The following is a 24,360-nucleotide window of genomic DNA, read 5'->3' on the forward strand; positions in this document are numbered from 1 at the left end:
CCTGGAGGCATGCCTGCAAAGTATTCAAAACTTTGAAATACCACAAGTTGGAATTTCAAAGAGCTGTACCTGCCTCGTGCACTAGCATTCAAACACAGAGGTGGCATCCAGTTAAGATGACTTCATAGCAGTAGAAGTCCCGCACAGATAAGCAGACATGGTGACCCAGCTAGTCAGCATAGGATAGCAGTAGGAGGACTGCCAGATACAGAACAACTTTTCTGGGACACAAATGCAACGAAACGAGTTTTAATAATATTTTACTCTGTTTCTATAATCATTTTGGTTTTTGTTATAAGTCACTCTGAGACTTCTATGAAGGGCAGCATACTAATCTAATAAATGATAGTAATAGCTACTTTATTGTAGGAACACTTTTTTCACATATCAGTAAAGTCCAAGGTGAGTTTATTGATGTAGATTGAAACACCGGTGGGTTCAAACAAACAATTTTTGTGGAAGTGCAAGACTCTTTATCCTGTAATTATCACATTAGCCAACACCATCTTTCAAACATAGACAGGATGTTTGTGTTGAGTTATCCAAAGATTTTGCCCTCTTAATTAGTTGCATTATCTAGTCTAAATTTTATGTGGACTGGAGAGTTCAAGAAGGAATTTAAATCAAATCAAATGTACTTGGCGATATAGTACATTCTATATGAAGTAGTATGCGTCAAAGCAGTAAGCCATGCCTTATGAGACCTACTCTTGTGACTGCATAGATAACTGTGACCACATTAAAAAGTCTCATAAATTACCAGAGGAGCGGTTAATTAAAACAAGAACATTGGCAAAGTCAAATGCTAAAGGCTAAGCAAACTTTTTGGAAAGGATGTGACTTCTTTTCCAGGGTATGATGAATCTTCTTCATGGTTTTTTGAGATTTTCCTCATTACTTCCAGTTTTCTGCCAAGTTGATGCTTATTATCACTGTCATTTCATATAATAATCTATATTTATTGTGTGTCATGGTATTCTTATTGACAAGTTATTACATCCTGTTTTATGCAATCTCTCCTCCTTTTAGAGTGTTGAAATTTGCTTCTTTGCTTGTTTTCCTAAACTTATTTGGAATTAAAGTGCATTACAGACTTATACAAATTTTTAAATATATGTATGGGTAATTAATTTACCCTTCTATTAATCATTTTTCTTAATAAAATGAAGATGAATTTTACAAAAATCAATAAATATTTGGGATGCAGAGATTTTACACATGCTTATTTTTAATGTTTCAGGTTTATCTCATTCTCGCTGAAATTTCTCTGTGCAAAGCAATATCACAAAATGGATGAACCACTTAAGTGGGATTTTTATGGTACAAATATCTTGTAATGGCATGAATTTCACTATCCAAGAATTGTGAAGATTCCTTATAAGAATATATTATTGTTACAGTATTAAAATGATCCAACAAGGAAAACACTCTACCCATTAGTTGTTGTAACTAAAACTCTATGTCAGTATGGAAAATTTACTGTTTTCACAAGTCTGTGCTGCTTCCTAAACTAGAAACAGTGTAACTGCCTCCACACAGCTAGTGGGGCAGTCTAATTAGCATAGCTGATTGACAGTGCCAATTAGCCTGCCTGCACAAATATATGATTGTGGTTATGCTACTCCCGGTTTGCAAGGCAGCAGTACAGAGTGCCTGTGAACACTAAGGCCAGAGATAATAGGCTTACCTTACAGATAATGCTTATGAATGCTCTTTTTGTGAATGCTACTTTTTTTTTTTAATTTAATTCACTTATACTTATGAGCGGATGTAAGTCAAAACCTCTAAACCTAATTCTCTAGTTCTGCTATTATGTGCTTGAATCTTTTGGAACTCAAAGTGGCAGTTACTATGTAGTGCCTCAGTCCTTAAGTCAGGCTCATGGGGAATTTTAATAATAAATATTATGAGCCATTTCAGTTTAACTACTATTATTCATTGTAAGTCCTCTTGAAAATGTCATCTCATAGAGCGCTTAGTCTGTTGAAAAGCGGACTGGGAATTCATTGTAGCGTTTGTCAGAAATCTAAAGGTCCCATGAGTCTCATACTGTGAATTGACATGAAACTCATGATTTTGTCAAAAAATGAATAAATTCTAAACGGCTAAACTCCAAGGGTTTAGCTGGCAAACATCATAGCTAAACGGCTAAACTCCAAGGGTATAGCTGGCAAACATCATAGCTCAGCCCCTGGCACGGATCTTCGAGAGCTCTTGGCGCTCTGGTGAAGTGCCCGATGATTGGAAGAGGGCCAATATCGTGCCTTTCTTCAAGAAAGGGAGGAAAGTAGATCAGGCAAACTACAGGCCCATCAGCCTGACCTCTATCCTGGGGAAGGTCTTGGAAAAGATTATCAAAGAGGCTATCCTTAACAGAATAGCTGAAGGCAATATCGTGAGGGATACCCAGCATGGGTTTGTTGCGGGTAGGTCTTGTTTGACCAATCTCATTTCCATTTACTACCAGGTAACTTATCACAAGGGGGAAGAGATCGACGTTATATATCTTGACTTTAAAAAAGCCTTTCGTCTAGTATCCCATGATCACCTCTTGGCTAAACTGGCTAACTGTGACCTCGACCTCACCACGATCCGCTGGCTGGGGTATTGGTTCCGCGGTAGGACCCAGAGGGTGGTGGTCGACAGGAGCCAATCGTCTTGTGACCAGTGGGATCCCTCAAGGCCCTGTCCTAGGGCCTATACTATTTAACATCTTCATCAATGATGTGGACATTGGTGTCAGAAGTGGACTGGCCAAGTTTGCCAACAACACCAAACTCTGGGGTAAAACATCCACGCCTGAGGACAGGAGTGTGATCCAGGTGGATCTTGACAGGCTCATGAAATGGGCAGACGAGAACCTGATGGTGTTCAACACCAAAAAAGGCAAGGTTCTCCACCTTGGGAGGAAAAACCTGCAGCATCCTTATAGGCTCGGCAGTGCTACGCTGGCTAGCACTACAGATGAAAGGGACTTGGGGGTCATGGTTGACCGCAATATGAACATGAGCCTTCAGTGTGATGCTGCAGCTAGTAAAGTGAGCAATACGCTGGCTTGCATCCATAGATGTTTCTCAAGCAAATCCCAGGATGTCATTCTCCCATTTTACTCAGTCTTGGTGAGGGCGCAGCTGGAGTACTGCATCCAGTTTTGGGCTCCACAATTCAAAAAAGATGTGGAGAAGCTTGAGAGGGTGCAGAGAAGAGGTCAGGGAAACAGACCTTATGATGAGAGGCTGAAAGTCCTGGGGCCCTTCAGCCTGGAAAAACTCAGGTTCAGGGGTGATCTGGTAGACACCTATAAGTTTATCAGGGGTGCTTATCAGGATCTGGGGGAACGTCTGTTCACCAGAGCACCCCAAGGGATGACAAGATCGAATGGTCACAAACTCCTCCGCGACTGATTCAGGCTGGACATAAGAAAGAACTTCTTCACTGTCTGAGCCCCCAAGGTTTGGAATAGACTGCTGCCACAGGTGGTTCAAGCACCCACTTTGGATGCTTATCTTGCTGGGAGCCATGTAAAAGGAAATACAAACTAGCAGCAAGGAGCTGCTGGGAACTGGGCAGCCTGTGTTTGAGATGTTTGGCTCTATACAGAGGCAAACCTAATTATTTTGACCATAAATATATGTGTTCTGGAGCTGTGTCATTTGTGGTGGCAGAAGGCTCTATTTTGTTGCTCCTCAGAAGAGAAAAAGGTGCTTAAAAGCCACTGATGAATGGTAAGATTAGCATTACACTGCAGACCCTTTGCAGAACTTCATATTTTATCTTCAAACCATCAGAGCTGGAGACTTTTTTCTTCTTTAGGAAAGCTTAGAGTTTAATGCACAAGTTGAAGGCATCAAATAAAAGAGCCACCCAGATTCATTTGGTTCTCTCTTGACACTTCTGTTGTGTATGGGCTCTTATACTACCTTTAGCACTGCAGCATCTGGGTCACTTCCAATATTACGTTAAGTGAGGTAACCAATATTTGTCTCATGTGATTTGTTCCTCTCTCACAATATTTCCTGCTAGTCATTGGGCACCTAAAGATCACAAGAATTGTTAATATTGCTGGCCAGTATTTTCATGCCTACTCATTTATGGGCAAATCAAGTCTTGCTGCAAAGAATGTGAGTGTGTTTGTTGATTTTGACTGAGCTGGATTTGGCCCATGCGAGCTGCCTGGATCCCAGAAGGGCAGATGTGTACAAAACAAACAAGCAAGCCAAAACCAGAAAGAAAAGGCCACCAACACAAAAGTAATTATTCCTGTTAAACCATGCATCAGTTTGATTGGACTTGGTTTGAAGCTGGAGTGAAAACTTATGGATTTTTTCACCCAAATCAATATTCCCCATGCTGCTGTGAAAGCTACCTGCATTTCTAGTACTTGTGGCATCATTTATATCTGTGTCTCTTGTGCTGATATCTCTTTTTCAGTTGTTTTCTATAAAGTTCTGAAGTTGCTGTGTGCTTGCAACTAAATTTGACCCTGAATCCTGACCATGTAGTGAGGAAGGAAATGCTGGTGCTGAATTGCCAGCAAGGATTGGGACTGTTGTTTTGCTAACATCTTTCTTAGCTGGATAATTTATTATAAACCACAAAAACTGACTGCATTAGAAAGGTTAAGTCTATTATCACAGCAGTCACTGGCAGCCAGGCCTGCTATTAGCAAGCTTCCCCTGTATGCTTCCTGTGCTGACTGTGACAAGTAGCACTTCTGCTGTTAAAAGGGCCATCAGTAATCATGTCTGTGGATGTTGTGCACACATGACACTGCTCCCAAATGTCAACTTTGTTTCATGGACTGGAAAATAATGCCTTTATTTAAAAAATAGTACATAAACAGCCTAAAAAATGTGACTAAGGCTTAACCTTGCTTCATCTTGGCCCTAAGATAACACATCATCACTCACACTATATCACTGACTGGGGTGCCACTCTCAGTTATATACCTAAGCATGGCAGATCAAGGGACCAACTCATAATTGTTAGTGGTGTAGTCATGGGCTTGCATGGAGATCTGTCAGCAGGCAGGGCTGCTTATACAGCCCCACTGTGAAAATATAGTAACTATTTAGTATATCGATTCAAAGTAAACAGCTTGTACAAGGAACCAAGTGCTTTATCTTGCAAAGGCCCCATATTAGTAAGGAGAGTATTTACATACAACATACTTAGACAGCTGTTCAAGAGCTTCCTTAACAGAAGGCTCACTAAAAGAAATGACTCCATTTCACTAAAAAGGCCATGTCTTGTATAATTGATGGCACACGGGCTCAGTGCTCTATAGCCTAAGGGTCTTCAACCTTTCACCACTGGAGAATTAGTGGAATGTTTCTGAGGCCTTTAAGGGGTTGCAGTTAACAGGGAATTACCATAATGATCAAACATCTGGGATTCTAATTTGAAAGCCTTGATGTTTAATTAATATTCCAAAACCCTAATCACCATATAATCTGTCTTTCTTCACTTTGGCACAGTTCTAATAGAGACTGTTCCATCTTGTCCATATTTCAACAGATAGTAATGATGGCAGCTGATAATTGCAGTGGTGATACTTGCTAACAAATTGACAGTAAAGATGTTCAGATGTGTTTTATAGGCTGTTCCATTAGAGCAAATGATCTCTAAATTGATTTTAAGGCCTGAGAGTTATTAAGACCTATAGAGAAAGCAGGAAATAGCATCAATGTTGTGATGAAAGGTGAAAAAAACCACATAGTTTCAGTCATGTACTGTTGTGATACTGAGAACAAAGAGAAATTGCAACACAAATATTTTCATATAAAAAACCCAACGACATTAGCATCTTTCTCTGTGTTTATTTTTTTCATGTTAGAATGTATTACAACTTTTGTTATCAAGATTCTCAGTGGTGGAACCAGAGATATTCCACTAAAAATGCAGCTATTCAATAATATTTATACTTGGTACCTGCATTGAACTTTTCATCATAGATCAAAAGCAATTTTACAATAATAAGGAAATATTGTCCTCATTTTACAGATGGGGAAAGAAGAACAGAGAGGTTAAAAACTTAGTTCACATAGTGAGTGAGTGGAGATACTTGACAAAGAATTAGAGTCTGATTGCCAGTCCAGTGCCCTCTCTACTAGAATGTATTGCTGATCTACACTTTCAGTAAAAATTCTTTGAACTTGAATTCTAACCAAAGTATTTCAGGTAAATGCTAGTATAATTCTACTGAAATTGTAGAAGTGACTAATTCTCTATTTCTGATGCAGAAATACATAATATGAGGGGAGTCACAGTATATGCAGGGAAAGCCACTTAATGGCAAATCTCCTTCTTAACACCTTCTACAGCTGTTCTATATCAGATTGCCATAATTAACAGCTGTCAGTGATTCTCAGCAAGGGTGCCACAACACTATGGGGTTCCTTGAGATCATTTTAAGCATGCCACAGGGTACCGTTAGCACTGTTAGGTGGACAAACATGATTCACAAGATGAACCCTGAGCTTACAAATAGGAGTCTACAGTATTAAAAACATTCTGATATGTTATTGTCTTTCTGAGTTCTTTGCAACAGAAAAATTGCTCTATTTTCCTATAGTAAAAGAAGTGAAAACTAAACATTGGCATTTTCCAAGGGGTGCCTTGAGACTAGCAAGGCATGCCTTGGCCCTAAAAATGTTGAGAACCACCGGTCTGAATTACACTGAGCGATGAACAGTGCAGGTGACAAAACTCAGCTATCATGCTGTCTTGAGAAGCAAAAAATAAATAGTTTTCCTTCTAGGGACATTACGGCTCTAACAAAAATCCATTTTTCTACAGAAAACAGACACTTCTAATGAAAATTTCACATAGCTGAAAACTCAGTTTTATGTTGAAAAATTAATGGAACATTTTCAATGAACCCAAACCAATGATTCCCATCTATTACTGATGATTCTCTGGTTTTACTATCCCAGTTGCTTAATTATAAAGATTCTTTCTCAACATCTTTTTTGTTACCATGGGGGAGACCTGCCATGTATAGGACAGGATGGCTTTACAAGGACTGTAGCTTGCATGTCCCTGCCAGGGACAGCCAGGTGGGAGACTGCTGGTGGTTTGAGTGCTGCCTCCTGGTGGATTCTCTGAGAAATCAGGTAAGGGAGCTGCAGGAGTGGGTAGATAGGCTCAGAAGCATCTGTGATTATGACATCTTCATTGATTTGATACACAAACACACTTCCAGAACCATAGTTTTATCGTTTCATAGTAGGTAGGGTTGGAAGGGACCTAAGCAGATCGTCTAGTCCGACCCCCTGCCATGAGCAGGAAAGGATGCTGAGGTCAAATGACCTGAGCTAGGTGGCTGTCTAGCCTCTTTTTAAAGACCCCCAGGCTAGGGGCAAGCACCACTTCCCTTGGAAGTTGGTTCCAGCTCCTAGCCACCATGACAGTGAAGTAGTGCCTCCTGATGTCTAGCCTGAATCTGCTTTCAGTCAACTTATGGCCATTGTTCCTTGTTAACCCGGTAGTGCTTGGGGGAACAGGGACTCTCCCATTGCCCACTGGTCCCTCTTGGTAAGTTTATAGGTGGCCACCAGATTCCCTCTCAGCCTTCTTTTGTGGAGGCTGAACAGATTCAGGTCCTGCAGCCTCTCCTCTTAGAGCCTGCCCTGCTGCCCCCCGATCATGTGAGTGGCCCTCCTCTGGACCCTCTCCATGCTGTCCACATCCCCCCTGAAGTGTGGCACCCAGAACTAGATGCAGTACTCCAACTGCAGCCTGACCAATGTCGCATAGAGGGGGAGGATCACCTCCTTGGACCAGCTCGTGATACATCTGTGGATGCATGACAAAATGTGGTTAGCCTTCCTGACTGCGTCCCCACATTGGCGGCCCATGTTCATCTTGGAATCAGTAGTGACTCCAAGATCCTTTTCTGCCTCTGTGCTGATGAGAAGGGAGTTCCCTAGCCTATAGGTATGCTGCTGGTTCTTTCTCCCCAGGGGCAACACCTTGAACTTGTCCATATTGAAACCCATCATCCTATTGTCGTCTGCACACCTCTGTAACCTGTGGTGATCTAGTTGTAGCCTGTCTCTCCCTTCTAGTATGCTCACTTCTCCCCACAGCTTAGTGTCATCTATGAACTTGAACAAGGTGCTCATCCAAATCGCCGATGAAGATATTGAACAGTGCAGGCCCAAGGACTGAGCCCTGGGGAACCCCAACTACCCACATCTCTCCAGGTTGAAAATGACCCGTCCCCCTCCACTCTCGGGGTGCAGCCCTCCAGCCAATTTGTGACCCATCTGACTGTGTAGACGTCAACACTACAAGCGCCTAATTTTTTTAATGAGGATGGGGTGAGACAGTGTCGAAGGCCTTCCTAAAGTCCAGGAAGACTATGTCCACAGTGACACCTGTGTCCAAGGCTTTTGTGACCTGATCATGGAAGAGGGACAACAAGAGTAGGCACTGGAAAACACAGAAGACACAGGTACTCTGGAAGGTGGAAGCTGGCAGCTTGGCACCTCTGGCAACACACAGCACTCCTCTTTCACTCCTTCAGCTGTCCAGCTGGAGAACAGATATGAAGCCCTGGCATCAGGTAAGAAGGAGCCCACTCCACTGTTAGGAGAGGCCAAGCCATGCACCCCTAGGGAGACTAGACGAAGACCACAGCTGCCAAGAGGAATCAATGAGTGATAGTAGTTGGTGATTCCCTCCTGTGGGGCATGGATGCATTCATCTGCCAGCCTGATCTGTTGGCTCACAAGGTATTTAGCCTGCCAGGAGCCCACATCCAAGACATTATGGAAAAGTTAAGATTCATCTGGCCTTCTGATTACTAACCCATGCTGCTCATCCATGTGGATACTTATGGTATTGCCAGGAGCAACCTTGAGCAGATTGAAAGTGACTACATGGCTTTGGGCATAAAGGTAAAGGGAACAGGGGCCCAGGTGGTGTTCTTCTCCATCCTTCCCATCAAGAGTATAGAGCCAGCTGGGAGCATTGAGGTCAACACATGGCTGCATAGATGGTGTCACCAGCAATGCTTTGGCTTCTTCAGCCATGGGGCTGTGTTCCAGGAAGATGAATTTACTGGGAAGACATGGGGTCTACCCAACAAAGAGATGGAATAGTCTTTATTTACAGGCTTACTAACCTAGTGCGGAGGACTTTAAATGAGGTTTACTGGGGGATGGAAACAAAAGCCCAGAGGTAAAAAGAGCCTGGGAACCTGGTAAAAACTTACTAAGGGGAAGCAATAACAGAAACCTTTAGCAGTGTTCTCAGAGAGATGATAGGACTGTCAGCTATATACCTGTAATATTTATATACTAGTGCAAGAAGTAAGGGGAATAAATAGGAAGTATTGGAGGTCCTACTGCAATCACAAAATTATGATGTAAATTGGATTATGGAGATGTGGTAGGATAATTCACATGCCTGAAGTACAATCATTGATACTCATTATGAAGTCATAGCTTGTTCAGGAAAGAAAGGCAGAGGGAAAAAGAAGGATGCATTTCCCTATATATATAACATGATATATATGTGTTCTGATGTATAATACAAAAAGGAAAGTGGCCCTATTGAAGCACTAGGGGGATGTCATGGTGGGTATCTGCTACAGACTGCCAAACCAGGAAGACAAGATGGATAAGGCCTTCTTTAAGCATCTGACAGAAGCTACCAAATCCCAGGACTTGATTATAAGGAGGGACTCTAATTATCAGTACATCTGCTGGAAGGGAAACACAGCAGTGCACAAGAAGTCCAGCAAACTTCTGGAGTGTCCTTGGGGTAAATTTTTGATATAGATGGTAGAGACCAACAAGGGGGAAGCTTTGCTGACCTCATGAAGGAACATCTTGAGAAGCTGGATACCTTCAAGTCAGCCGGCCCTGACAATCTATACCCCAGGGTACTCAAGGAGCTGGTGAGCATCATAGCCCAGCCTCTGACACAGATCTTTGAAAACTCCTGGCACTCTGGTGTAGTGCCCGAAGACTGGAAGAAAGCCAATGTGGTGCCTATCTTCAAGAAAGGGAGGAAAGTGGATCCGGCTAACTATAGGCCCATCAGCCTGACTTCTATCCCGGGGAAGACCTTAGAAAAGTTTATTAAAGAGGCCATCCTTAATGGACTGGGCGACACCAACATCCTAAGGGATAGCCAGCACGGATTTGTTGCGGGTAAGTCTTGCTTGACCAATCTCATTTCCTTCTATGACCAGGTGACCTATCACCTGGACAAGGGAGAAGAGATTTATGTCATACATCTTGACTTCAGAAAAGCCTACGATCTGGTATCCCATGATCACCTCTTGGCGAAACTGGCCAGTTGTTGCCTTGGGTCCACCACGAACTGCTGGCTAGGAAATTGGCTCCGTGGTTGGACCCAGAGGGTAGTAATTGATGGCGGTCACTCATCATGGTGTCCTGTGACCAGTGGGGTCCCCCAAGGCTCTGTCCTTGGACCCGTATTGTTCAACATCTTCATTAATGATGTGGACATTGGAATCAGGAGCGGACTGGCCAAGTTCACCGATGACACCAAACTTTGGGGCAAAGCATCCACACCAGAAGACAGGGGGGTGATCCAGGCTGACCTGGACAGGCTCACCAAATGGGCAGATGAGAACCTGATGGTGTTTAACACCGAAAAATGCAAGGTTCTCCACCTTGGGAAGAAAAACCTGCAACATCCTTATAGGCTTGGCAGTGCTATGCTGGCTAGCACTATGGAAGAAGGAGACTTGGGGGTCATCACTGACCACAAGATGAACATGAGCCTTCAATGCGATATTGCAGCTACTCAAGCAACCGGAACGCTGGCTTGCATCCATAGATGCTTCTTAACCAAATCTCGGGACGTCATTCTCCCCTTGTACTCAGCCTTGGTGAGGGCTCAGGGGTGATCTGATGGCCACCTATAAGTTTATCGGGGTGACCACCAGTATCTGGGGGAATGTTTGTTCACCAGAGCGCCCCAAGGGATGACAAGGTCAAACAGTCATAAACTACTGTGAGACTGTTTCAGGCTGGACACAAGGAAGACTTTCTTTACTGTCCGAGCCCCCAAGGTCTGGAACAGCTTGCCATGGAGGTGGTTCAAGCACCTACATTGAACACCTTCAAGAGCAAATTGGATGCTTATCCAATTGCTGGTGACACCATTAATATCTTCATTAATGATTTGGAGAATGGGATCATGTGAATGTTTAGTAAATTTGTAGAGGACACCAAGTTGGGTGGAGTTGCAGATATTTCAGGATCCATAGTTAGGATCTAGAATGACCAGAATAGACTGGAGGAATGGTCCCTAATCAGTCAGATGAGATTCATCAAGGAAAAGAGCCAAGTTATGCACTTGAGGTGGAATACTTGCCTGCACAAATACAAACTGGGAAATGACTGGCTGGGCTGCAGTACTGCAGAGAAGGACCTGGAGTTATGGTGAACCATCAGCTGAATCTGAGCCAACAGTGTGCCCTTGTTGCCCAAAAAAGCCAACAGCATACTAGGTTGTAGTAACAACAGTGTGGTGTGCAAATCGAGAGAAGTTTTTCTTCAGCTCTACTCAGAACTGTTGAAGCCTCCCCTGGAGTTACCGTGTCCAGGTTAGGGCCCCAGATTCCACGTGGACGTGGACATGGACAGTCCTGCACAGAGCAACAAAAATTATTAGAGGCCTGGGAGGCAAGACTTCTGAGGATAAGCCAAAAGAACTAAAATTATTAGGCTAGAGAAGAGAAGCTGTGGGGAGGGGGAAGGAGCAACTTGATTGCAGTCTTTGAATACCTTAAGAGCAATTACAGAGAAGATGGAGATGGGTTTTTCAGCGTGGCTGTAGAGACAGGACTAGGAGCAATAGCCTCAGGCTCCAGCAGGATAAATCTAGGTTGGAGATTAGAAGGAACTTTCTGACTATAAGGGTGGTCAAGCACTGGAACAGGCTATCTAGAATAACTGTGAAATCTCTAGCCTTAGAAGGCAGTCAGACAGACACGTGGTTGGGATGTTTTAGTCAGTGATGCTCATGCCTTGAGCAGGGGGCTAGAGTAGATGACCTCATGGAGCACATCCACACATGCAGGCACATGCTCTTACAGCAGCTCAAGTAGAAGCGGTGCAAATTTGAGCCAGGGCTTTTTGCCTCAGTGCACCTGCTGAGACATGCACTTTGGTGTGGAGCAAATTGTGCCACTTGGGACAAAATAACCCTGCCTGGCTCCTCCTGGATCTGCAGCCAGGGGGAGCTAGAGCCTGGGGCCAGCACCTGTGCTGTCCCCAGCAGTATAAAAAGCTGCCCTGTCCTGGCCCCATCCATAAAAAAACCTGCCTTGGCAAGCAGCTCGGGGCTACTCACTCTCTGGAACTTCTGGAGCCCAGCCAATTGATACCTGGGGGCACTACCCTTAGTGCCAGCTGGACTGCTGCAGCAGCATCCCAAATCCATTTTTTAAAATATGCCAAAATCCATGTTCTTCCACATTTAAAACAAAAAACCACTCTACACACACACACACACACACACACACACACCCCTAGACAGAGAGAAAGACAGTGATAAGTTAGGTAATGCTTTATTGGTATATTTACATTGTTAAAGCAATTTGGAAGCCTACCAGTGTCTCTATCATCATGAAAAAATAAATTCTAAATACCTATATGTGTTGATCTGTGCTTTTGGTTTTCTTCATACATGATGGGTGTGTGATGGGGGGATGTGATGTTTGTAGAAAGGGGGTGATAAGGGGTGTGGGGGAAGGTGGTTGGATGGATATGGAGGGATATGAGTTGGTCTGTGGGTAGGAGTGGGGCAATTGCTGGGGGCACTGTGGGTGTGGGGGACCTTGTGTGGGGCTGCTCAGGAGGGGTGGGTCTCCTGGCCCCCACAGGATGCAGGCCCCTCAGCATATGAAATGCCCCCCCCACCCGGGGTCCCAGCTCCCCCCTTGAGGACCATAGCCCCTATCCCCCACAGGGCCCCAGCCCCCCTACCGAGGGCCCATAAGTACCCTTTAACAGCAGCAGTAGGGGGACCATGTGCTGAGCCCAGCCTGGTTCTGCCGGCCTTGGGGCTGCTTTTGCCGCCCAGCCAGGCTGGTCTTGTGGCAGCAGGACCCAATGCGACATGCAGGGACCATATGCCAGGTCCAGCCGGGTCCTGGGCCCATGGTAAAAGGACCCAGTGCAGCATGCGGGGACCACATGCCAGGCCCTGCTAGGTCCTGGGGCCCCTCTGCAGCTCAGCTGGGCTGGGACCAGATCCCTGAGGCTTGCTAGTCTGAGTTGCACCAGAGCAGATCACATGGCTCTAGGAGGTGTGCACAGGAGTCACACCTCTTGGAGCCCTGTGACCCCCTCCGGTGCAAGGTGGACTAGTGAGCCACATGGGGCTGGGCCAGGTCCTCACCCGGCCCCCCCCCGCAAGCACAGGGGGCAAAGGTGGGAGCTGGCCCTGGGGCCTGGCCCATGCTGACAGGAACCAGCGCAGCCTGCGGTTCCCATGTGCCACGCCCCATCCTGCCACAGTTGAGCCCTTCCTATAGCTGCAGGACCTGGCCTGGTGTGCAGGGACTACGCAGAGCTGAACCAGGTCCTGCTGGCCCTGGGGCTGCTCATGCCTCCTGGAAGCCAGGCAGCATGAGCAGCCCTGAGGCTGGCAGGACCTGGCTCATCTCCACATGGTCCCTGTGCACCAGGCCAGGTTGGGGAATATGAGACACCTGGAGACCATGCAGCTCGTGCTTCCCAGCCCAGCCTGCTGCGTGGGGACCATGTGAAGCTGAACTGCATCCTGCCAGCCCCAGGCAGCTTGTGTTCCCTGGCCCGGCTTGGTGCATGGGGACCGTGCGGAGCCAAGCCAGGTCCTGCTGGCCTTGGGACTGCTTGTGCTACCTGGCTGCCAGTCAGCATGAGCAGCCCCAGAGCCAACAGGACCTGGCTCAGCTCCGCGCGGTCCTCACATGCCGGGCCAGGTCCTGGAGCTATAGGAAGGGCCCAGCTGGCTCCCACCTTTGCCTCCTGTGTTTGTGGGGTGTCGGGGAGTGAGGACCTGGCCCAGCCCCATGTGGCTCGCTAGTTCGACCTTACATGGAAGCGGGTCACAGGGCTCAGGGTGGCGTGGCTCCTATGTGCACCTCCCAGAGCCATACAACCCACTCCTGTGCAAAGCCGAACAAGCGAGCCTCAGGGATCTGGGCCAGGTCCTCACCCCCCCCTCCCCGCAGCCCCAGGGACATCCCCCCCCTCACTCTCCAAACTCCCCCCACATCCCCCTGCCAACCCTCACCCCCCTGACACCCATGAAACCCCCCCACCAACTTACCTTGGGCAGCACTGGGGGCAGTAGGAACACCGAAGAGACACTCTGGCCAAAACCAGAGTGTCTCTTTTGGAGGACTGGCTCCGGGCATGGAATTGAACCATGCCTTGCTCCGCTCCATTGCAGTGTGCCTTTTTAGATCCCTGGATATCTAGGGGTCTGATTTTCTTCCCGCACTGCAAACTTGTAGCGCAGGGAACTTTTTTTTGTTCCAGCACATGCCTGTTGCCCCACCTCAAAGGGGTTTGAGGCGGGGCAACAGGGATGTGCGCGCTTGTCTGGACGCGCCCATGAGCTGCATCCAGATGAGCATGGATGTGAGGCATGTGGCACCACAGACCCGTCTGTGGCGTGACACACCACACATGCAGGTGTTCCCTGCTGTGTTACTTTGCAGTGCGGGGGAGGGGGGAGGTGACCCTGGGCAATTCTGGTGTAAAAAAAAAAAAACATGCCAAAAATGAGGCGGCGCTATTGGTTGCAGTGCACACTGCCAAAGTGGGGGACTGCTGGTTGAAGCCATACTCCAGCCGCTGCCCAGGTGGCTGCAGCTTCTGGAGGCCCCCAGAACCCAAGATAAGGCTGCTGGGGCCAGCACAGTTGCTGGCTGCAGCCTCCCCTACCCCACCTGGAGTAACCCGCCTCATGCCAGAGTGTGTGTGGCATGGGCTTTCACCAGGGATAAGTAGCAGCAGCACAAGATGTACCACTGCTCCTTGTCCCTAGGGAAATGCACATCCCTGCTCATCAGGAGGCACCCATAAGGTCCCTTCCAGGCCTATTTTCCTATGATACTATGATCCAAAGTTATAATTTCTAGATCATTATTATTAGTTTGGAAAAATATATTATTCTGTATGCATAATTATGTACCCATGAACTTATGTAGATATATATCCAGTCTGAAAGTGAATTATTTAGCCATTTCCTTAGTATGTTCCTTTAAAATATGTTTTCCGTTCTCTGCAACAGTGGTCTCCAAAGTGGGGTGTGTGCACCCCAGGGGGTGCACAAGATGATCTATTGGGGTGTGGGAAGAAAATATTAGAACTTCTATTTATATTTATATTTATAGAAATATATATATATTGGGGGGGTGTGCGCAAAAAATTTTTACTGATAGGGGTGCGCGATCAAAAAAGTTTGGAGACCACTGCTCTACAACACTCTGGATGTCCTAATCTTTTTAAGGGACTGCCACTTAAAGGCTCAACTCCAAAAGAAAACTAGAAATAGGATTAAGCCCTAGATGTTAAATGTTTTCATTAACAGCATGAGGCAGCCATTCAGCACACATTTTGATTGAACCTTCTTTAAAAAAAATTTTGTCTGTCAATGAAACAGTTGGTTCTTTGAGGTTGTCTGAAGGAATCTCAAACATGATGTGTTTTGGCCTCAAAAGTGCCACAGATTACAAACATTACAATAGAATTTATGGTATGATGTCATATACTGTGATAAACTTTGTTTCAGAAACTGGAAGTGAGGAGAAGGCTGTATGTGTATTTGTGCAGATGTGAGTATGTGTGCATGCATACATACACCCACACACATATTCACAAAAGGTTAAGATATGGATTATAGGTAGGGATCTACCTAACTCAAGGAGGTGGCTAGCTGATTTAGTGGGGGAATTGTGGGACCCACCACCATTTTCTTGGGCTGATCACAGCAAGGGCCCCTCATGCTTTTGATTGGCCAAAGGGCCCCAGTAGCTCTGCCCCTCGCTGCTGATTGGCTGCAAAGGCTGTCCATCATCCAGCCCTGCCCATCAGCACTGACTGATTGTGAGGGCTGTCTGTCATAAAGACCCACCCCTTGCTGCTGACTGGTGGAGCGGAGCAGGGCTACATGACAGGCAGCCTGCTCAGCCAATCAGCAGCAAGGCACAGGGGCAGCAGCTGTCTTGGGCTGGCCTTTATGTGTGAGCAGACCCTCTGCACCCCACCTTCCCTTTCTGGCAGGCTGCGGAGCTGGGCCAGAGCATTGTAAGCACTGCTGGCTCCCTCTGGGAAGCCAGTATTTTAATTTCAGTAAGTTTGCTCCCCCCTGCAGATTTCACGGATTTCGCTGACATTGCCCACTTTCATCCCCACAAAATCTGTGAATGCAGTTTCAGGAAGTCCCTAATGATAGAAATACAGTAGGCCTTGAATTATCTGGCATAGTGTCATGATAATTCTGGATAATTTTTAGATAATCAAACACCACAGTATGAAGTGCTGAAAACTATACTTTAATGTACTCTCCAGCAAATATTAAAACCAACAAGAAATAAATGTATGATACTGTGCAATGTTTTAAAATCTCAAAGCACTAGTAAGTAAATAATGCACAGGTGTCTCACCAACGAGCAAAACCCAACTTCATGCTGTTTTGTTAATACAAAGCCTTCTGGTTAATTGATTGTTCTAGATAATCAACTCTCTACTGTATTATAGAGAAAAAAATAAAATTTACTGTCCATTGCCAATGGTCAAGATGGGCAGGGTATATCATAGGTGCTGTAGTTTTAAGTCTAGTCACACTGTCCCTTCTGAGCACTCACCAAGGTTACAGGGTTTTGAATCCCACAAGATAGGCCCACAACCAACTTCTCTTGCTTAATGTAGGTTCCAGCACTATATATTGCTCTCTGAATCACTCACTCTGTTTCTGTAGCATACTTCCTGGGCATCTCAAGGTCCAACAGCCTGGGACCCCCAGCATCAGCTTATTTCCCAGGACATTCAAATGGCTTAAGTACAGCATTTCCCAGAGCTCCAACCTCACAGACACTCTGATTTACTATTCTTCATTCTATAGAAAGACATGGTAGCTGAACCACAAAGCTCAAAGATTTTGCAAAATGGGCACAATAAGAGACATAAGAGTTCCACTTAAGTGCCCTCTCCTGCTTCAATTTCCCCTTGATTCCTGGAATACTGTTTGAACTGAAGTCAGAGTCGTCTTGACTGTTCAGGATAGTCTTGTCTCTCCTCCTTCACACCCCTGTTTTTGGCTTCTTGTTTCTTCTTCATCCTTCTAAGATGGCTAGTAAGAGACTGCCTTTTCATGTTTTCAACAGCCCACCTACATGAGCCATTTCTCAGTTACCTGCCTGAGAACTTATTTTCTTTGTCTAGCCACTTTCTTTTTTTTTTATTTCTGTTAAGATAGAAGAGCATCAATGTCTAAAGACCATGTTATGACACAGCCCTTGAAATTTTGATCCAAAAATAGAGGTAAAAAGGTAGCAAAGAAGGCAGAAAAGTAATACAATCAAAATGGAGTCTGTACTTGGAAAGTACTAATCATTATAATCCCTAAAATAGTCACACCTGCACTGGAAATAGACTCTTCTGTTTCTCTAATTTAGTAAACTGTTAGTTTTAAATTGCTTCAGTGCCACTGTGGTTGCATTAAGTAAATTGATTTAATTTATCTGCTGCAATTGATAATGAAGGAACAATTAGATTCTGCAACAATTTGATCTCCTGGAGTTTTACAGTATAAGATTTTAAATATCTTTAAGTGGCTGTAATATAGGCCGTATCTAGATGTACTTGGAGTACTTTGACTTTCTATTTTTTCTTCTGTACACTTGTTAGTAGATTCTCTAGTGGTGTGGTAATTTTAGTTAGTAATATCTTACAAGACCTATAATAGATGATGGTGGTTGAAGGTATACTTTCTCTCTTATTCACCTTCACATTTCAGGAAAAGAAAGATCTGCAATCCAAGATAGTAGAAGAGCAGAAGTACAGGAGGCAGTACCAAGCTGTAGAGAAAGTTCTTCACAATCTGTTAAACCCTATCCTGTCTCAACTCCACCAGCAAGTGTTCCAGCTAGTTCTGTACCACAGTCTTCTGATAGTAATGTAGCTGAGCCAATGGAAGTCAACATTTTAGTTTATAATGCAGACCCATCAGAGCTCCTACAGCCACAAGACAATGATATTATGGAAACAACAGAGTCATATGGTAATCCTTACATTTCCACCTGGGTCGAACTCTAATAAATCCAGAGACAAATTTATGTTTATGGATAGGTGCAAATTGATTTCTAGCTAGAGGAGTCTAACTTCTGAAGGGAGCTCATATTATCTTATTGTTTTGCTTCAGTGGCTTAGTGTAGGATGCAAAAGAGTCTGTGCTACTTACAGAGCCTTTGATGCCTCTACAGTGATGAAGGGAGGTCTGTGTTTCTACTTACTGAACGATGACGATGATGAGAAAATGAAAGTCACCTTTTGGATGAGATAATTTCAACTAAGGAAAGGGTTCAAGGTTTTTTTAGCTGTGATCAGCAATAAGGCAAGACACTGTCAGCCTTATTGAACTGGAAAATTCTGAGAAGGCATTATAAACGATCATTAGAAATAGGATGGGGTGTTTTAATATTTTATTTTTAAAACAACCTGTCTGAGAGGTAGCCATATCTATCCAAAAAAACATGGTTAAATTAAAAATGAATGGTTAAGTGATCAATATTATGGATGCCTTTCCAGTCAAATTTACAACCGTGAAGGCAAGACTAATAATCCCATCCTACACTGACATGCAAGAAATCAGGGCTTGATTTCCAATCTCAGGCTTGCTGAACCAGAAAGAAGGTGGCTGCATGTAAGACTTCATGGAGGAAAGAGTAAACTCCCAGAAAATGGGAAGAAAAAGAAACTCCCTGCACTAATGAAGATGTCTGAGGCAGCTGTTGAAGGCCAAAATGACTGCATTGTTTCAGACACACAGGCCACATCTACATGAGACACTGACTGTGCAGTAGACAGATGCACTACTGCATGGTAGTGTTGTGTGGCAACAACCATGACATGACACTACAGCACAGTAATAGTAGGCTACTGAGCAGCAGCATCACAAAAGAAGATGTTCATTGGTGCTACTGTACAATAACTTGGATTACTGCACAGTCATTTAGTTGTACAGTAGCAACTGCACAGTCAATGTCTTGGCTACAGATCACTGTTTTCTTCTTGTGACTGGTGATCATACTGCACATGAAATAAAATTATTTTGAAAAAGCTACAGCATATTTGAAGTACTAGGAATGATCCTGTTAATTTTAGTAATTTTAGGGAGATTGTGATGTAATTTTTTATATTAGAAAGAGCCCAGAAATAAAAATGGCTGTGGTTTAAAGCCCACGTACTGAAAGGAGAAAAGTATAGACTTTGCCAAGACAGATCTTACAGCTGAGCCTTCACACCCAGTAGCCTTCTGGCAGGGGACGCCACCTGATAGACACTGACATGAATAGAAGAAGACAGTGCATTAAGTAGGTGCTCCCTTCTCTTTTTCTTTTTTTTCTCTCTCTCCTACACTCCTTTATGGGTAGCATGCGCAGCCATATGCCCAGAAAAAATATTTGAATAATGTCTGAACCATCCCAATCAGAGAAGTAGTTTCCATTGCAAAGAAACAAACAGCCCACTGAATAACACTGATCTCTTACAAGGCAGGAAAAAGGGGTTTTTAAGTGTTTTAGTAGGCCTGATATATATCCTGAACTGGTTATGCCTCATGCCCTTACAATAACAGCCACAATTATCCTTCTCCCTACCTAATGGCCAAAGTAGTCCACAAAAGTAAGGATCCTGGCAAGTTTAAGGCTCTGGAAGCCAGTGTTTCATGGCAGAGAACAACAGTAATGGATTCTACCTATAGCATTGTGTCATAAATGACTGGTTACATTTTATCTGTATTAGCTCCAGCTTTGTGTGCTCTCCACAGAGAATGCATTTCTGTAGCCTTGATTTGAGGTCTCCAAAGACTAGATTACTTCAATGAGAGACACAGTCAATAAGAAAAGTTAAAGCTTTTCCATCAGGAACAAATGGAGAAAAACTGCTTTGCCATTATCTAGGAACAACCAAGGGTCTAACAAGTCCTCCACCATGCCAGTGTGTCACACTTGGTATATATACCTCCACAATGATGGCTGTCAATATATTCTTTGCCAACCACCTAGTTGCATTTCCCCAAGGAAAATGCGAGGGATTTTGATCCAGCTTTCCAGGGAGAGAAGCAGCTGGCTTCTGGCTGCTACAGGGTGATGAGAGAAGCAGGGTGCATGTTTACATGGCAGACACCCTTTGCCAATCTGTGCTGGAAGTGATCAGGCTAGAGCCAGGTGGATGCAGTGTTTCTGAGCTCTGGTTCTGGCTGCCCATGGTAGTAGGTGCTTTTAAAGGGGCAGAGCTTTACTCTCCTAAAAACTGTGCCACAGGGTGACTAGGTCAGCGTCTTGCTAGTATAGGCTCTCAGCAGAGCCACTGTGGTGAAGGCTTCCAGCTGCTGAGTGAGCAGAACCAGAGACTATTACAGAACTGAAATGTCAGCTCTACTTCTGTTACCCTACCAATACCACCTGAAAGTTGCCCCAGTTAAATTTTAGACAAAAAGCTCCCTTCCAAACTCCAGCATCGTTTAGGGCTAATTTATCTGTTAAACCAGTGTGATCAGATGAGATAACAGGGTGTTAGTATTAGGCAGAAAATAACTTTGATTATGTTTCTTTATTAATCCTTCACTATAAACATATAGCTCCTACATAAAAAAGAAGGATATTTTTAATTGCTATGGGTAGCCACAGTTCATGTTTTCTTATTAGCATATAGCATAATCCATACATAGTTAAGAAAATGTATCTGTTTAGGATCTAGTTTTATTTATCTCTTTCTATTCCTCTTTTGCAGAGGATTTTATAGGGAATGAAGCTGCATGGAGCAAAGTGGGTCAGGACATAGAGTCAGATATACAAGAGATGAGAGACATGATACCGAGGACGAGGAATTTGCATCCTAATGAGAGTGATGATATCATCATAGAGCAGTACATACATGATGATCCTCAACGTGAATCCGGTGCACTAACCAGTCCCTTGGGTTGCCCTGCTGACACTTTTCCAGAACAGACAGATAACTTCTCTTTTTTTCAGGCAGCTTTGACTAAGAGTGACATGGAAATTTTATCACTGTGGAACGGTAATCACTGCTCAGATCTCAAGATAGATTAAGCAATAACTGTAGCAGAAACCCCAGTGGAGCCATGAATATGGATTTCTCTAAAGGTGAAAAACACACACAGGCTTAGGAAGGATTGACAAAAAAATTATGCTCTCACCCTGGTCCAGCTGTCACTGAAGCTTGTGATAGTTTACCAGTAGTGTTGATAGGAGCGAGACCAGGACCTGTTACTGTGTAAACTGAGTTAAAATTTCGCTAAGGGGTGATAGTACTGTAGAAGAGAAATCATTGTATAATAACATTTTTTGACTGTAGAGATGAGAAGGATGTCAGGTTGAGTAGGCACAGAATATTCACCATAAAAATGTCAACATTTCTCTACCATTTCCAATCCACATTTCTGAGATTTCCACAGATTTTTTTTTTTTTTGCATACTTAGAATAGGAAATAATGTTTTCATTTATATAAACTTCTTTTACGGATGGTCTATGGACAAAGTTGCACCAGTGTAACTAAACATATGATGTTCTGCTGATATTTGGCCAGTGCACCTAAATAAATTTAGTTGTGATATTTAGTCAGTGCAGTCTGGCATAGAAAACAGTCTTAGGTGTTTCAAACTGGTTAACTTCTACATTGTGGGTCAGCCCTAAGAGCAGAGAGGCACAACCACAGTAGGATAGTAACTCTCCTACTTCATAAGAAGGGTGTCCTATGACCCAGGCACTCAGACATGTGTATGATAAGCCTGGTATAAATGCCTAGATAAATAAATAACTGACCTCAGGCTGGAAAGGTTCTTTGGTTAGATGTGATAGCTTTTATTAGACCAACTGAGTAGTTGGAAAAAAGTTCATAGCAAGCTTTCAGAAGTCAGTCCTAAAACAAGAGTCCACTATAATAAGAACAGGCCTTCAGCATTGTTCAAATGAAATATTTATTTTTCCTCTATCATCTCAAGATTGAGAGAATTAATCAGTTTCTAAAGGAAACAAATATTAATATTTTAAATATTTGGTTCTATAAATTGAGTCAGTCAGACATGTGAGATTGTTTGGCAGTTGTGTAACAATGAGTGGGTGAGTGGGGCATGAGCTTCAGGTTCTGCCTAAGTAGGGTGCTGGGATGGAGCTGGAGTGGTGCCTCACCCTCCCATCCCTTGTTCCCCCCTCTCAGCCTTCCCTGTGCACCTGAACCTTTTGTGCAAAAACAGCAACTCCAGCTCTGGCAGGAGTGAGAGTAGATCAGCAGTGGGAGTGCATGGTGCAGGAGCCACAGCTGGAGACTTGCTGCTGTGGGGGGAAAATGCTACCTCCTTTCTTTGCTACTGAAAATCTGTTTAAATGGCTGTTCAGTATATATTGGCAGCAAAAAAGGTGACAACTCCTCTCCCCTCCCTGCACCTGTGACCCTCTGGCCAGTGCTCTTGTATTGTGTGCCACCATACCCAGGGCACAATACGGGCTAATTACACCTCTGAATATGAATATCATAGCTACCTGTTACAGCATAGCAAACTAAGCCTTTATTCTGAAGTATCCTGAAATATCATCTCAGGAATATGAAGGTTGCACTGCTCTCAATTTTTTTCCAAAAAAGAAAAGGTTCATTTTGAGGTAAGATTATTTAGTTATTAAAAGTGTGACTTTTTAAGTATTGGAAATGTAAAAAAGAAACAACTTTTTAAAAAGAATTGGAATACTATATTAAAATTATACACTAAACATTAAAAAACTGGAAAGTATTGACATCCATTTTTTAAAAAGCACTTAACTTTAACTTTGTCCCAACATTATATTATGGAGGGAGACATATATCAAGTTTCTGTTCATTCTCTGGAAGCACAACAAAGGCAGCATCGAACTGTTTGAATTACCCTGGTTGAACATACTTTCCAACATCTGATTTTTATCAGTATCACCTTAATTTGAAATTTCCTTCTTTCCATCTTGTATTTTGATTACCACACATTCCCTTAAAGTTTACGCCTCAGTTTATTTATGTATCTTAACTATATTTTGATTAGATTAGATTTTTTTCTTGGTATTTCCTTGGGTTTTTTATAATGTCAATGAAAAACCCTTGTAGCTCTGCCGTATGGAAGCATTTATTCACAGGCAAGCATGGTATGTAAATCAGAGTCTTTGGGACAGGATACTTAGGTAAACAGATTATAACCTGGACAGCAGCTGCTGTAATTAGCGTTACTTGGTAGAATTGCATCAAATTGCTTTCAAACTACAGCTACATTTCTAAATACCTTTTAACCTAGCTAGTTCAGATCAGCAGCTGTGTGTTAGTCTCTGGAAGAAACAGTAGCCTGGCAGGGATCAGAAGGCCCCTTGAGACTCATGATCCAGAAGGAAGTCTCTCTAATATTTTGTAAACAGTCTGGACAGGAAACCAAATCTGAAATTGAATTTGAAGTATTTGTTGAGCTCTAGCATCCGAAAAATCACTCTAAGAACTAACAGAGAAGAAATAAAATGGCTATTTTTCAATTGTCCATGTAAAAGGTAGCAAAATTGTCTCAGATTTGGAGGGAACATTTTTTACTGTCTCCAAATCACAGATTGATTTGTGGTCCAAAAGTACCTGCCCTGAGGATTCAGAAGAGCTGTGATATGGAACCCTTAAATACTGGTCATGAAAGAGATGTGATTACAAAGTGTGCTGCAGATACCTGTCTACCTTTCCATAATAATACATGATCAGCTTTAGTCAGGCTTTAGGTTTTGTCAATTACAGAACCAAAGTTTGTTCCAGTTAAGTGCTAATATCATGCTAGCAGATCAGGGACAATAGTTCTGGCTGATTTCTTCTTTTAATAATGGTGAGCACCATACAATTATGTGCATTTTAAGAATTCACATAAAAAATCAGGGAGTTTGTGGACTTATGGATTTTAGAGGTTGTGAATTTTAGAATCATTCAGTCATAGACAAGTAGGACTGGAAGAAAACTCCAAAGATCATTTAGTCCAACTCCCTGCCTGAGGCAGAATCATCCCTATCCAAACCATCCTATACAATCCATAATCTAAACTCTACCTAAAATTACTGTTAAACCTGACACAACAGACCTAATACCCTA

General features: G+C 43.6%; 1 protein-coding gene across 2 annotated transcripts in view; it reads left to right on the plus strand.

Annotated features, from left to right (window-relative positions):
* The window catches only part of PDE1A (phosphodiesterase 1A), a 300,886-nt gene that overhangs the window by 242,316 nt on the left and 34,210 nt on the right, over positions 1-24,360 (plus strand). For both annotated transcript variants that reach the window (XM_090045293.1, XM_090045294.1), the window contains 2 exons: positions 18,001-18,264; positions 20,997-21,284. In XM_090045293.1, coding sequence (XP_089901419.1) covers positions 18,001-18,264; positions 20,997-21,284 — 552 coding nt within the window. The remainder of the gene's footprint in view (positions 1-18,000; positions 18,265-20,996; positions 21,285-24,360) is intronic.

This window comes from Crocodylus siamensis, chromosome 4 (assembly GCF_052110815.1).
Source record: "Crocodylus siamensis isolate JL-2025a chromosome 4, ASM5211081v1, whole genome shotgun sequence".
Classification (NCBI taxonomy): domain Eukaryota; kingdom Metazoa; phylum Chordata; order Crocodylia; family Crocodylidae; genus Crocodylus; species Crocodylus siamensis.